Below are 16,598 nucleotides of genomic sequence, written 5' to 3' on the forward strand. Positions count from 1 at the left end.
GTCAACTGAGGTCAACGGGGGTTATTGGCCATGACCTTAAAGTTACTATCCATCCGTAAATGAATTTGTTTATGGGTTTCATCTTGAAGTAACAATGTTTGTAGGGTTTCTAAGGGTACTACTATCGAAGTATGTTTTCTAATCTCGAATTATCTTTAATTACAAACATAGTTAATTAATACGTTTTACTTCAATTACGTCGCGTAGTAACCCATAAACAATATCATTAAATACTCGCGACTGTCAGACAATAGTTAGCACCTTTAAATTGGTTAACAAAGTGACCTTGGGGTCAATTTTATATATTTATCTAGCGATATGTAAATTAAAGAAGGGGTTAATTAAGTTGAAAAGGGGTTTGGTGGGTGGTTATCAGGGTTTATCGAGAGATGGATGTTTCGTGGTCAAAGAAAGTCGACGCCGTTAAAAGAGAGACCGTAATTGGTAGCGTAATAAGTAGGTGGCGCGATCAGTCGACGTTCAAGGGTGGAATTCTCACCTGGATGTCGCTGCATAGGTGAAGGCTTTCTGGACCTTTGGGCCACGTCCGAAGTCGACGTTTCGTCGTCGCTGGCTTGACCGCTGCTCGAACCGGAACGTCCGGACTCGGTCAAGTGACTGCTGGCCTCGGAGCCGGGTCGAACCAAGTCCGCTTCGAGCCCGAGCCCCGTTAGCGAACCCTTGTCGTCGGGGTCCAACATGGCGGGGTCCAGGCCACCATCTTCGTCGGTCCTATCCACGCGCATGCGTAGAGCCGTGCTTGGGTCCATCGGGCCACCCGAAGCCGTGGAAGCCGCGAGCGCGTGGTCGACCGCTGATACCGCGTGCCATTTATGCAACGATGTTAACTCTGGCAGAATAATCACCTCGTGCGCGCATTGACATAGTGCTGCTTTTTATGGTACACCCAACATATTCCATTGTCGTCAAAACCATACGCGACGTTGAGAGATCCGTTCCAATCATTTTTTTTTATTTATTATCACGTAGATCACGGTGGGGTTATCACGAACGTACGTGCGTTAGTGTATTTGTGCGCCAGGTGGTAAACACGGTTGGTTAGTGAGAGATTTTTTTTTGTTCCAAAGGTGGGAAGAAAAGAAAATTGCGAAGAAGAGAAAAAGGAACAATAGTATCATCGATAATCTTGATTAATTAATCAAATTTGTTGGGGGGGGGGGTTCCCCCAAGGGGTCATAGTTTATTGTGATAAATTGGGGGAGGGAGGGGAGAGTAAATAAACCCCCCAAAAATTAACAGCCACTTTATATATAGCTCTATTTAAGAAAAACATGTGAGACACACATTCCAAAATGCAGAGATATATAGAGATAGAAAGAAATTGTACATGCTTAATTTCCACTAAAATCAAAATTTTCTATCCCAAGAAAATTTATGATTATCAAGAAATTAAACCCTTATTAAGATATATATATTAATATATATATTGATTAACTTAAGTTAAATAAAATTAAAACTAAAGAATACAACTTTGCTCGTACTTTCCGGGATATTACAACCAAACATAATGATTCACAATTCCACAAAAATTTGGGATTTGGGAAATAAATGATAGTGTCAAGTCGCTTAGAATAAAAAAATATTAAATAATAATCAATTAAATTAATTAATTAAAAATATAGGAGATTTATATATATAAATATGCTACGACATTTTTCTTTAAAAATTGGAAGCATGTATTTTTTGAGTTTCGTAAAACACCTTTGTTGATGTATTATTTCAACATAAGTTGATAAAGATGACTTTGTATAAGTGGATAAGAGTTAAAAGGCAAGACAGCGTAATTGTATCTCGTATCCACTTATATTAATTAAGACTAATGGTATTTAATTTAATTAATAATTAACCATGCTTTTTAATTATTTCCAAGGGGAATAAAGTACTTTCCGAATATTGATTGAATTACGTTGCGACCAAAAATAAAATCATGCTGATATTCAGGGACTTTTACGATATTACTTGATTAAAATCGAAAATTTCATGTTCGATTTATTTAAAGGACAAGTATACTCGGGGTTGTTTCAGATTCGGGTAGGGTTTCATTTGACCTTTAAAATGAACCCAAGAACGTCTAAATCCGATGATAAATTAATAAACTATCCTTGCATTTAGACGTTTATCGTCTCACTTTAATGATAAGATCAAGCTCTACATAAACTACACACCATATTGTACGACTTGTCCTTTAAAATATTAAAATAAACCCATGCTTCCGCCATTTTTTGGTAATTAATTAAAGTTTCATTCAAACTTTAATTTACCAAATTATTATCACAACATACGGGGCGCTAATAATTTTAGCGACCAAAAAATATCACAATTTTAAAGAGATTATTGTAATCATACACGGTGTTTCTGGTAAGTCTACCATAAATTAAAGTCGGTATTCTTTGGGTCAGAGTGGGTGAAAAGTGTCCAAATAACATGGGATCTAAAACATTTAGTTTCGGGGGTACGGGGCACAATATGGTCTTACTCCACACGTGTGCCAATTTCCCCGTTTTAGGGACCAATATTTGGGGGCCCGTACCTCCGAAACTAAATGTTTCAGACCCCATGTTCTTTGACACTTTTCGCCCACTCTGACTCAAAGAACACACCCTTTAATTCATGACATACTTATAAAAACACTCTGTATATAAACACCAACAAACAGCGTACTACCATAAAATTTTAAAGCTTATATATTTGGCTTGTTAAAACTTTTTTCCCCGAAAGATGAATGCACTCTATTCTTCCAATAAAAATTAACCGCAAATTCTTCTCGTATTGGAAGAATTAAATTACGCTTCGTTATAAGCCTGAGTTTAATTTACGCATTCTTTTTTCCTTTGGAAGATATACCTTAATTAAATGTAATTATTAATTGTGCTCTATGACGCTGACTGACTAAATTACACTATATTACACTTAAATACATTTCTTCGTATATGTACAGCTATTTAATTAAATAATTTAAAGGGGAATTAATTATAATTATAAAAGCAACTGAGGTAGGTTTCCTTGGAGAGATTCTAAATAACTAATAAGTTTAATTACAAATGGTACACTGCGTGACGTCATTACCCCCAGAAACACGGGGGTAATTAGTTTAATATGTAACAAAAAGTATCGCGAATACGGCCTTTGGTTAGTTCTAACTTTCTACAGCGTTAATTAACTAGTCGCGCAGAAGTATTAGTAGTAGTTAATGTTAAACACAATGTCCGGTACAACCGGGAACGGGGGAACGACAAAGGAGGGAACAGGTCTGATCCGGAGCGGTTCCGTACTTGGATCCGTCTCGAAGAGAAACTAAGAAATAGTATCGGTACTCACAAGACTCGACGGGTTTGTCCTCGAAGAGCATTTCTGGGGCGCCTTGCGAGGCCGAAGCGGGTCCAGGCCCTCTGCCCGTTAGGGACTTCCTAGGCACCGGAATACCGTTGATGTTAACGATGTCGTCGCGCCTAAAAAGGGACGCTATCTCCTCGAATGTCTTGTTCTTCGTCTCGGGTACTTTCTTATAAGTGAAAGTCCAGAAAATCGCCAGCAACACGGTGAACGGCAGAAAAGTGTAGTTTTCCATCAAAAGCTGAGATCACAAAATAAATTCCATTAGATGAAAGTAATTGTTGAAAGGAGAAAGAAGAAAGACACTGACCTGCATTTGTGGGAAGACTAGGCCAACCACGAAATTGGCAAACCAATTGACCAGCACAGCTACACTCATTGCTGCCGGCCTAGGACCTTGCGAGAACAGTTCTGCCGTAATCATCCAAGGAATTGATCCTAAGACAAAGACATCTCGTAAGTACAATTGTACGGTATTAGCATACGTATTAATGACAACATTACCTGGTCCTATGGCGAAGAATACGACAAAACTGAGCGTACTGACGACACTCAGGTAAGTCACCCAATGGTAGAGGAACTGTTGAAAGAGAAAGAAAATACACGTCTTAAGCGGAAGCCAGGGTTGCGCGTGTATTTGTATCTGACCTTGACGAGCAGGGAGATGGTGATGAAAATGGAAAAGATGAACATGCCACCGAGACCGTAGAGGTGTAATGTCCTGCGACCGGCTCGATCCATGAGTGGAATGGAGACGAGCGTCATGACCACCATGACGGTACCGACTCCGATGGTTGCATACTTGGCAGCGTTATCTGTAAGGCCTGCCGACGTGAATAACGTCGTAGAGTAATAAAAAACCTGCGAGAAAAGTCCCGAATCATCAGTACTTAGTCGTCATCATCAAGAACAGACAGTTAGTACTTACGGCGTTAATTCCTGATAACTGTTGGGACAGCTGCATGATGACCCCAATGACCAACGGAAGGCGTAAAGAGGAATTCCTCAACAACTGCCATATCGTTATCTTCGTGGAAAATCGAAGACAAGTCCAGTTTTCGTTGTTTATGGACAAAGAAAAATCGCAATGTTAAAAACCCGCAACCATCAGTAACTAAAAATGTCCATTCTGAATTTGTTGCCTCTGGTAAATTGCACTAGCAACTAGCACTCGCAAAAAACCAAAATGCTTCTAATGGCTACGGTTTAATTATAAGCAAATGAAAACAATCTTCTATAAGATCAATATCTTCAAAATGCAAATCGCTAGCAAATAAGGCTAATGCAGCCTTCATTTTACTAAGACTGTATAGATACAATCTTGGAATACTTAATACACGCACTTGCAAGCCTTAGAAGCGTACGTAGGCTTCTTAAAGGCTCGCAAAGCTATAAGGATGTGATAGGTTTATGCCCTATAAGTTAGTAACCCGAATTGAATTACGCGTAATATTGTTTTCAGATCGCCTTCATTTTGATATCAGAGTTCCTCACTCTACATCGATCTTTGTCACGAGGCGGCACTAACTTATAGGGATGTAACTAATTAACTTATGGTGAATGGAGCACGATATACAGTGGGTATTTAGGGGTTTTTCCTACTAAATTTTTACAACCATGGATCTATTGTTAAACGGCATGGCCACGACTAAATCGTAATAACTAATCGAGCCTCTAATAAATTTAAACTAAAGTCCAAAACGACACACCACATTTTCTAAGCGGGAGGCGGGAAACTTTTCCCGCGTAAAATTAAATTTTCTAAATATTATTATGTATTATATACTTATTAGACTATATACTATATAAAGCCCAACAGCAGGAGTTTTAAATTAAATTAAAAATTAATTATGAAATGTAACCAAAAATCATTCGAACACAGGGCTGCATTGTTAATTTTTTCTCTTTCAATTTAAATTATTTTTTTTTGGTTAATTACTTTTATAGAGCTTTCATTTATGCTATAAACTGTAAAAAACGGGCCATACCCTATCATTCGTCGGTGGATCCGGAGAACAACGTACTATAGGCTGCCCATATTATTGTTGTGGGGAAAGAGACAGAAATATATTGGTCAAAAAAGGACAGGCCTAAATTTAACCCTCGAATCATTTTCTAAATTACGCCACGATTTAATATGACGAAATTATAATAATTAATTTATAAAATCGAATTTACAGTAATTAATAAATCCTAATTTCAATTTTAATTATGTAAATAATTGTATTTATGCCTACGAAAATGTAATATTACAATTTTCACGATGAAAAATATTTTTCGATTAAATTGTTTTCTCGTGCGTTAAAAAAATAAATAAATTGCACGTGATAAATATTAACTTCTCGTGAGTTAAAAAATTAATTGCACGTGATATATATTAACTTCTCGTGATATTAAAAAAATATATAGTGATAAAACCAAGGAATTGCACGTGAAATTACGTCATAGGTAATACATTTTTTTATATAAATGTCTCGTGATCTTATAAATAAATACGTAAATAAGGACAGGTCTGTACTTACCCTGGATTCTTGCTGTTGCCCCCTATCTTCAGCTTTCATTTCTTCAATGTCTTCTTCAACATTACTTGAGCACCGTAACCTCTGCAACGCTAATCACCGGAAATAAAATTAATTGTTAATTACTAAGGTTCATTTATTATAAGTAAAAATTTAGTTTATACATTACCTTCCCTCGCTAGAGTCTCCTCTTGTTTGGAAATGAGCAAATATCGGGGACTTTCGGGGCAAAAAGGCAACAGAATCATCTGGAGAACGGCAGGCACCACAGCAATCCCTGCAATTAAACAACGCCGCAATTATCATAAAAGTTAAATAAAAATTATGGTTTCAAGTTAAAACGGTAAATATTGCTAGCAAAATATCGTATAACATATAATATACTAAGAGTATCTCGTATCAGTTCAATTCCTCCTGCGCAAATCACAACTCGAATTACAATTACCGAGGAAACCCTACTACGAATGATGTAACTCGCCCCGCCCACAATGCCCATCCACATCAAAATAATATATTTTAAGACAGCAATTTTATCAAAAATAAAATGCACCATTAACGGATAAGATTATAAAAATTCGGTTTCTATTACCAAAAATACTTTAGGTAACATATTATATAATAATTTAAAATACTTCCGTAATCTCAAATAACCTCAAAGTACTGTAATAAAAACTGAAGATATTTACAAAGGAAAAATATCTTCAGTTTCTTTCAATTTAAATTTCTTTCTAATTTCAATGGAAAAGACATAAAAAGAGTATTTAATTTTTCTTTCTTTTCTCAATAATATGAATTATGATCAAAGCGGAACCGCGCGCTTGGGTCAAACCTTAAAAATCGTCTGCTAAATTAAACAAGAAATGATGATCATGGGATGGGTTCGATTCCTCTTATAGTCAAAAAAAAAAAAGATCACCAAAGTCATTTAGCAATGATACATGAGATATAAAATGGTATTCTCCTCCTTTGACAGTACTGTCAAGTAACACGCGTGATTAAATTTTCGAGATGAAATCCCAAACGATGTTGAAAAGTAAAAGCATCGTACGCACGCGCATCTTATAGACAAAAAAACTTTCTCAAGGACTATCTATCATTTCTCCGAATCAAATTACCCTTTCCCTAATTGTTGTAACCCCAAGTATTAGGTATCTTTAGAAAGGGTAGAAAAAGAGCTATAACATACTAAAATTTCTTCCACTTATCTCTTACAGAACCAGAATTATAATACTTTCTTATAAAACTTGGAATAGTGACTAAAATGTCCCCATGAAATATTATTTGTCTATGAGACGGAGAGAGGGGGAGGGGCAATTTTCTCTGGAAGAAAAGATATCATTTTATAAGATAGATATCTTCTATCTAATGGACTGTCTTTAATTTAATTAGAACTTCGCTTTAAGAAGAAATAGAGTTAAATTCTTTGGATGAAAATCTTGTGATCTCGAAAGAAAATGAATGACTTTCAACTTTCTTCTCTTTGTGCTTGCATGGTTGCAATAATTTAAATACCCATATAAAGTATAGAGCAGTTCAAATTAATATAAATAATTCACCCAATCACAATTATATATGGTATTAATATTTAAAAAAAGAAAAATTGAAAAAAAAAATAAATTCCATATTCGAGCACGCGTGTATTGCGGGTAAACACTTTACAGGCGTTAATGGGAAACTAATGTTAAAGACTACCCCTGGAAGTTGGCTTTTCTAAAAAATTCCAAATTTTAATAATAAAATTATAATTACCTAAGAGAATGGGCCATCCAGTAGCAGTACCGAGAATGACCTCAATTCCGAGCACCTGGGAGAGCAGTAAGCCAATAGTGACCCCCAACTGGTTGACCGTGCCTGCAAAAAGAAAACAAACAGACCAAAAAATATTATTAAGCCTTTGTCTAACTAATTAAGCCTAAATGTAACGTGGTAGGCTTCGTAGATGAAAAGAATAAGTGTACAAGATACGTTTATAGGTAAGATGGCGAACTACGAGAGAATCCATCACTCTAACTAAAGGCGCGGGTTCTCTTTCTGACAAGCAAACGTCAGTTCACGCTTGGAAAACACTGATTTATTAACCATCTTTTCGCTGAGACGAAACGTATCGTTGGCCTTAAGGTACGGAATGTGCACGCCCTCCGCCAGTCAAACAATGTTACGTTACAAAGGCAATATCTAACGTAGGCTTAGCTACTTTTGTTCAAGTTACGATAGTAAATGACGAAGAAGGCGTAACATGCCGTCATCTCTTAACAGTTTAGAGTTAAAAATAGATTGTTGTGATGGTGATTTGTATATTTACCTAAGCCACCGCGTAAGGTGAGTGGAGCGATTTCTGAAAGGTACATGGGAACGAGTGCCGTGCTGAGTCCGCAGTTGACTCCGATGATGAGTCGACCAAAGATGAGTAGCTCGACACTTTCGGCGAAATGGCTAAAGGCCATGAGTACGGCCCCGATGATGCCCATAATGTTATTTAATAAAAGGCCACCCTTGCGGCCGTAACGGTCAGCGATCGAGCCGCCCAAAATGCCGCCCATCATTCCGCCAATGGCGAAAACCGACACCGTGATGGAAAACAGAAGATCCCGGAAACTCCCGGATATCAATTGCCCCGTACGATTGTAGTAAACGTCACCTATGAATTTCTTCAGGATCTGAAACACGCAAAAATAAATAAACTCAATAAAATCAAACATCAGGCGAGATAACCCTGAATGCATTCCATTGGAAGTTAAACTTACGACCCATTTTGAAAATCTGAGGTCTAAACGCTAGGTCTAACTTGAGGAATTCACCATGTAAAATTCTCCACAACCCTGAATCACCATACGTTTCTCATAGTTTTTTTTTTCTGTTAAGCCTAACTTGATCCAAAACCTCTATACAGAAACGGCTTACGATTTAAGCCTAATTCAATTTACGCTATTTCTCTTCTTAACAGATTTAGGAACTTATTTGCGTTGAATGAGGAAGCAAAATCCGCCATTCCTGGCAGAAAACCTTTGGGAGGAACACATCGCGTATCCCTCCTCCCTTGTTAACTTCCGAATCAGCAGCCCTGGGTTCACCCCCCAAAACCTAAGCTGTATATCGGTTCATTTTTCATAAACCAAGAAGCTAGAAGCTTCAGAAATATATTTCACCCCAACCTAGATGAGAAAGGGGGGGTTGACAATGCATTACCCCCGGGGTTCTCGTTTAGACTTACAAGGCAACGCCTGGAACCATTGAACGACAAGCAAGTGATACCTCAAACAACACAAAGCAGTGGTGATATTATTTAAACCACTCCGATTTGAGGGTCTTTTACTTCCTCTAAATTTAACATCAACACCCAAGGTGTCCTTACTTCGATACGCTGGGGGTTTCTGAGCCCCCAAACCTCCCCGAATATGGGAACTGTCATTACTGTTACATTTGTCAGAGGCTCCCCCTCCCCTCTACTGTAATATTAAGGGACCTTTTTTGGATCCAATAGATGGCGAGGGACATTGAAAGGAGAAAAAAAACCCAGGCTTCTTTCTTCTTGACTGGGGTTTGAAAACCCCAAGCTCAAAATGTAATTGGTTCGTATTATTTCACACTCGAATTGCCACGGTCGTAAGTCAAAAGAGAGTTTAAAAAAAAAATTCCGAGGGGGTATTTCACTTAGTAGCTATTACTAAAAGGATTATTATCATGACCAATTTGATTTATTGGATATTTTGGGGTTTTTCCTGTGAAAGAAAATATCGATTTTCGACTAAGAATAATTTTTTAAGGGTTGTTAAGCATTCCTAGTAACTGTTAGTATGAATTCACCACCCCTTAGTAATTTCTAAGGATTTTCAATTTTAGAAATATTTATGTTAAAATGATTTTTTTTTCATAGTATTTGGGGAACATCCATAAAATCTTAATTCAAATTATTATTATATTTATATCAATGCAATTGACGAAGGGGTCAAGATAGAAGGGGTGGTTCGAAGACCCCTAAATTCAATTTTGAATAGACCCCATCTTTTTCGTCACCCCACAAAAAAGAGGCATCATTTTTGACAGAATATGGCTTTGTCATCAGCAGCTGACACATTCAAACCACCTCGAATCCCAAAAGAGAATGAGAGAGTGAAATAGTGTCAAATAAGGTGTCGCCAAGGCTTAAGAAATTTATATTTAATTATTTAATAAATAGATTAGGACTGGAAATGTTTTTATTAAATTTTTTTAAAAAGATTTATGGAAGCCACCAATGCAGGGGCAACCGACCTCGTGTTAAAACCCATAGCCCCTTTAAAACGCTTACACTGCAATACACCCATGTACTAATATTTCAGAAATTACAAAAAATAAATATAAATATTCTTTGTAATACGCTAAGGTACTATATAAATATTATTTCACGAGGGTCATGTGCAACGACCGCATTCCCTAATCACGTGACATTACTACGCATTTTTAAAGCATGCGGAATTCCAAAAAAAAAAATAAAAAATAAAAAATACAGAAATAAAATATCATATTTAAATTTCCAAACGGGGGATCGAACACCACGTTTTTTGAAAAAGATGATATGGGACAGACAAATTGAGAGTAACATTGGATTGGCTGTAACCCGGTCTAGAGAAAGAAGGGGGTGGGTGCTAAAGGGGATTCAGTCGCTATAGCAAAATCAATAGTCGCAGTCCTAACCGGAAGATACATAATGAGGCTATTATACCCCCTCCCCCAACCACCCCCCCCTCCACGGCAAAAAAATTCCTCAAACTAACCAGTGACTGCTTCTCGGGGGTTTCCAAAATGATAGATACGTTTTTAGACCAACTTTCAAAAGCTCTACGTTGTTCACTTTTACAATGAAATACGTGTAAAAATATTTTTGAAATTACTATCGTTTTTGCTAACAAAAATGTTTGGTTTGTGACAGAAATCGAACACACGCCACTTGTCGAAGCGAACCGTGACAAATATTAAAAGACCAGAGTGTAAACATAATCTGTTTAGAAATACATGTAGAGTGAAGTCTAATTTAGACTTGAAATTACGGTATTAAATATTTAGTTTTTAATCCTATACGAAAATTAGTTTCAAAGGCTTAAATTCCTCTTTTTTTCAAATCTCGTTATTTTGTAATAAATGGTCAATCCTCGTCGCAGAAACACCAGTCAAAGAAAGAGGGGTGGTACCACGAATATATTAAACCCTGACACGAATATTGAAGCTAATTAACAAAGGGAAATTTGATCCTGACACGCGATCATCGAAACAAGGTCCATGTACCCACACTTAAGTTAAATATTCTTATAATAATTCTAGAGATTCATGGCCGCCGCCTGGGAATTGGGTGTAGCCGAAAAATATCGGTAATAAAGTTTGGAGGGGGGGAAGAAAATTACTAGGGCCTATAATGACTATGGGAGCTACGAATAAAAAAAAAGAAAGAAAATTCCAAGTCCATCATCAGGCTTAACTTCAGAGCGGCGGCCGAAAAAACCACTTCGTTATTCCAGGAATAATGGGGAGAGGGGCAAAAATCAGGTGGTCAATCGATTTCAAGAAAAGAATTCCGTACAAAGAAAAAGGGGGGAATTAGGCTTAACATTTGTTTGGTGGCATTGATTTTAGGGAAAATAGAGTAAATTCAATATGAAACGAACTACTATAAAGACAAAACGAGGAAATCTCGTGCACTGGCGTCGCACGTGATCGGGCGCCACCTAGACTCTAACCTAACGAAAGTTTTGTTTTACAAAACGCCGGGAAATCCTGGATGTTTTCTTGAATTTGGGGGGAAATACGCCTACTAGTGACGTCACTTAATTCACCAATCACCACAAAGGCGAAACCGTGCATGGAGGCATTAGTATTCCATGGGAGTAGAATCAACTTATTAATGATACTATTCTAAAATAAACTAGAATTTAAAAGGAAGGGAAATAACAAATAAATTTAGACACTGGAATATATTTCTAATATCTATGGATTCTCTGTTGACCTTATTTCAAACGCGTAGACCAATTTTTGTCCCGCCCCCCTCCCCCCTCTCTCTTTCTCTCTCTTGCGGTTGGACCAAAGCCTCACCAAAATTTTCGGGAGCTGACCAAACCAAAAGAAAAATAATCGAAATGGAGTATCATTATTTTTCATACTGAGTTTATACCATGAATAAAGGTTAGAAGAAGGGATTTAATTTCCGTATATACCTGCCTTTGCGTTAAGTACGATTTAAAAGTGGGAATTTTGAAGATGGATATTTACACCCAAGATTGATTTTTTTTTGTGGTTGAAATATTTCCTATTCAATTTATTGACTATGGAGTAATAACAGCCGCATAGCTTTGACTCTATAAAGTTCTATATGAAAATAACACGCGGTGTCACTAGTCTATGGTACCGTGGTTTTTCCAAACTACCTTATTTTCTGTTATGATTAATTTTAATAAATAAATTCTATCTTTAATCTATTCATTATTCGTGTGATAGCTTAATGCATTCACGGTATAAAAATAGTACTAAATTAAAACATTACACCCCTTTATAAACGGTGAGTTGATAAGATCAAAAACTGAAAAAATATTTTGGGTTCTTTTTCAAACTATAGGGTCGAATAAATATATTTTAGGGGGCCAAATCGACCCCAAAAGTGTTACTTTTAAATTAGTAGAACTTTTCATTTTCAAAACGGGGCATGGTTTTTTTTTCTTTTTCTTTTTACTTTCAAAGAAAAGGGGTGGAGCTTTTTCTTTAACGCATATTTTTTTTTACTTGAACTTTAGCTCTAGAATATTGAAATTATATTGGTGCAAAGGCTTAGCTTAGATCATCTCAATCAAAACATCAAAGAGAGGCAGAGAGATAGAGAGAGGCAGTTCTTAAGAGGCAGGCCTTAAAATGCAGCCTCATTTTCTTTGTTCCCTGTCAAAGGCATAAGAGACACTTAAAGGATACCAGGAGCTACTTGATAGGCGTGGTTTTATAACTCCCCGCTTTAAACGACCTTTATTTATTGAATAGTCGTTGGGCCTTGGTTAAGAACAATATTTTAAGGAATACATAAAGCTGATTGGAATTATTGCGTACCCAGCCGTTTCTCTACGTATATAGGTGGATTATGTGGGAAAAGCTATGACCTATAACCTATCTCGATGGGACCTCATGTTGCAACGAACCAATTATTTAAATTCAATTTGTATTTAAGTATAAAATTCGAATTTTCAAAGTAGTGGGATGCAAATTTCATCAAAGTTATCTACATCAAATTTTATTACGTTTAAAATTCGTTTTTAGGTTTTGTTAGCGTCCTACCTAACTTTCAATGGATATATATATATATATATATTTATATCATCATATTTAGGGGTAATTAAGAACTTCCATAAAAGCGTAACTTCCAAACGGATAAATAAATTAGCATAAAAAATGTATTTGTAAATACGAACTTACCGACTGTGGTGCGTTGATGACGCCCGTATTGTAGCCAAACTGAAACATACCCAGGACGGCAGCAAAGATGGCGAAAACCAGCATGCAGGTCAGCCCCTGTCAAAATTTAAATCAAATTTAGTCCAAATAAAATACAAAAATTTAAATCAAACTCGTACAAAAAAAAATTAATCAACCTACAAGTAAAGAAAAAACGTTATTAGTTAATTATAGACAAATTCCAATCAATTTCTAATTAATTTTGTACAACTGAAGAAGTATTTAGGGCCAAAAATATTAGGCCCAAAAATTATTTTACTGCATGACTGTAATTTGAACGAGGCGCGCAGTCGCGTTAGACTCGGAGAATTCTATCCTTCCGACGTGTTTAATGTCAAAAGATCGTTTGGAACTGATAGTCCAAACCCGGGTTTAGGGTTGTATCTGACGCGTATACTTTCAGGGGTTATTAACAGGGGTTGAGCCCCTATTATTCTATTTATAAATTAAAATAGTAATAAAAGTGCTGGACCCACTCTTGCTTCTCCGAGTAAAAAAAAAAGAAAGGTTAAAGAGTACTAGAGTCCCCTAAAGGCGGAGTCTCGTGGAAATTATTGTTTAAGGGTGTAATCTAGTTGTATATTAGGATAGAGCGTAAAATGGGCTACAAAATGAGACCAAGTAGGTCAAAATCGGACCAGAATTGGGGAAGTTACGATGACATTTCTTTTGCAAATATTTCAAGAATGTTTACACGATAATTCGATATTTTAAGGATGCCACGTGATAGTATTTGTAATAAATAATTTATTCATCCTAAAGCACGTGAAAAGGGCTACAAAATGAGACCAATTAAGTTAAAATCGGATTAGAATTAAAGAAGTTATTAAGGATTTTGCATAATCTATGAAAATTCAGTAAGATTCAAATCTCTGTTTTCATATTTGTACTCGTGTCATGAGAATATCCCTTTAAAACGAAAGCAGTTGGGCTAATTTTAAAACGCAAATCACGTATAGATGTCCGTCCTACACTACAGGGTGTGTTTAATAAAATCCCTTCCATAAAAAAAAGAACCATTTCAAAATTAATTTGCAATATACTTGGAAGTTTAGATGGTATTTGAACCGTTTAACTCTGTGTACCTTTGTACACATTGCAACTTCAAATTGATACGGAATCCATAAAGGAAACGTATATTACCCAAGTACAATATGAAAAATGAGTGGACTTTATCACGTCATTACAGGGATGATCAAATTTCCCTAAAAGAACCCTCTCCTCTCCCCTCCCCCCCTTAGATACGAAGTTCGATATAGATTCTATGACATTTTAATGTTCTCTAATTTCATTCGAAGCAACCCCAGGAATAGAGTAAAAGGCTAAAAAGATTGTTTGATGCTCAATTAATATCACTTTATTCTTAATTCACGTGTACTTCGCGAACAAATTAACATTCTGCACGTTCCTTTAAAACATACATCAAAGGGAAAGCGTATTATTTTTAAAGTAAATATACGAAATTTATAATAAAATTTTAACTAGACGATTTTTAAAGTTGAACTATAGTTCACTCTTCCTTTAAAATTATGGCTCGTGCCTTTGGTTGGGTCCCTTAGGGCGTGGTTACTTCAATTAAAAAGACCCCCAAAGTCACTGGCAGTACTAAAACCTAGGCTTAACTTAAATATACGCACTCTGTCATTTCGTATCGCGCGGGAAAATTCTCCTGACATTTTTTTTTTTTTTTTGCTCCAATGTTTTTAGAGCTCTCGTGACTGCTATGGACCTTTTCGATAGTAAGCTATAAAGCGCGTGCGACCAGTTTACGCGTGAAACCTACGAAAAGCAAGAACAAAAGCAGCGCGTGCCTTTCAATCGAAAATGTCTATTTACTTCCCGTATCACTAATCTTAATATTAGAGAAATGGACAAAGCTAGCACTATACGATAACTTTATACAATGTTTCAACGTAGATTTTTGACTGAACAGAAAAAGGCCTAACCGCGTGTAGGGAGAGTAATTCTCCTATATTGGGGTTGCCATGGTTACGGAATAGAGATACGCTTGGCTGTGAGGCGGATGTTAAAGCTATATGACCTAACTACGGTGCCTTATATAGGTGAGCGCGGGAATCCAACTGGAAATTTATGTAGGGAGACTGATTACCGAGGACGAGTCTAACTCGGTTCGGTTCTAAAGGTCAGGTTTTAGTGAATTCCTCCTACCCTTTGATTTAATCTTAGATAATTTCAATTTTATAAGGAGTTAACCCTAAAAGTAGGCTTAAGAAATTTAAATCTGAACTGTAAGATGATATATTAAATATTACGTAGCGTTTTCTAACAGTAAACAATCCGATAAAGAATGAAGAAGCTTCAGTATAAAACTGAAAGCAAAAAACCTCTCCTAAAATTCTTCGATTTTTCGTTTCCGAGAATGAGTTAGGCCTAACATTCTCCTAGCGTGTTGTTGCTCGGGCCAAGGCTTAAGAGAAAGGAAGGAGAACTATAGAGACCGTTCCGGATTGGATCTCCTATAGTCGACCTACAAAGTTGGCCAACCGTTTTTCAGCCCTCTTTCCTAACTAAACAATCGTGGCATCTATCGGGCCCCCACCACCAAAATTCTTTTCTAAAGCTCGCCTATCCCGAAATAAAAAGAAGGGGTCCAAGGAGCCAAAATTCCCGGGGAAACCAAAAAACTAGGTTAATATCGCGACATGGGCGTCAACTAGTCACTGAAAGCAGTTGGCATGAATGATATACAACCTCAACCCAGTGTCAACTGCCCACTACATAACAACAAACCCAGAACAAAAAAGAATTTTTTTAGGCTAAAATAGACCTAGAGAGAAGCGAAGCTAAGAAATCAGATAAGTTCTCGCTTGATTGACAGGTCAGGCGGGTGAGAAAACACCATTGCGAGAACGCGTGCTCGAATTAGGCTTAGCAAAAAACTTCCCGATAACGCGAGATGTTATTCTTAGAAACATGAAAAGAATTCATTACTTATTCCCGCAAGGGGTCATTTATAACTTTTCGATAAAATATTAAGCAAAAAACAGAAGGTGTTAAACCACGCAAAAAAAAAATTACACCACCACACAGAGCCACCATCACGACCACCACGTCACAAATTACGGTACTTCACCACCACGTGCAATTAGAAAAACAATTACGAAGCAATAGGCCTAAATTCCAATTTAGCCTTAAGAAACAAAATTTCCCGCCTTTTTTGTCTCACGCGCTCGTGAACTCCAGCCTTCATTTTAAGCTAAGCCTAATTTTAAAAAATTGTAATTTAGGCTTAAGAAGTTT

The 16,598-nt window shown here is 36.7% G+C and overlaps 1 protein-coding gene across 11 annotated transcripts in view; it reads right to left on the reverse strand.

The window, feature by feature from the left end:
- Glut1 (Glucose transporter 1) overlaps nt 1-16,598 on the reverse strand; it is a 41,414-nt gene that overhangs the window by 8,254 nt on the left and 16,562 nt on the right. For 7 of the 11 annotated variants that reach the window (XR_016383798.1, XR_016383800.1, XR_016383799.1 and 4 more), the window contains 11 exons: nt 13,299-13,394; nt 8,176-8,530; nt 7,623-7,724; nt 6,043-6,150; nt 5,877-5,965; nt 4,283-4,381; nt 4,003-4,215; nt 3,859-3,934; nt 3,665-3,792; nt 3,340-3,595; nt 500-892 (listed from right to left, as the gene is read on the reverse strand). Coding sequence is in view for 7 of the 11 variants with exons in the window: in XM_089870642.1 (XP_089726768.1) it covers nt 500-892; nt 3,340-3,595; nt 3,665-3,792; nt 3,859-3,934; nt 4,003-4,215; nt 4,283-4,381; nt 5,877-5,965; nt 6,043-6,150; nt 7,623-7,724; nt 8,176-8,530; nt 13,299-13,394 (1,915 nt within the window). In the remaining 4 variants the exon portion in view is untranslated. The remainder of the gene's footprint in view (nt 1-499; nt 893-3,339; nt 3,596-3,664; nt 3,793-3,858; nt 3,935-4,002; nt 4,216-4,282; nt 4,382-5,876; nt 5,966-6,042; nt 6,151-7,622; nt 7,725-8,175; nt 8,531-13,298; nt 13,395-16,598) is intronic. The other 4 variants (XR_016383801.1, XM_089870644.1, XM_089870643.1 and 1 more) reach the window with 2 other exon arrangements.

This window comes from Phalangium opilio, unplaced genomic scaffold, assembly GCF_054372755.1.
Source record: "Phalangium opilio isolate 3A_F unplaced genomic scaffold, DU_Popi_V2 ptg000031l_1, whole genome shotgun sequence".
Taxonomy (NCBI): domain Eukaryota; kingdom Metazoa; phylum Arthropoda; class Arachnida; order Opiliones; family Phalangiidae; genus Phalangium; species Phalangium opilio.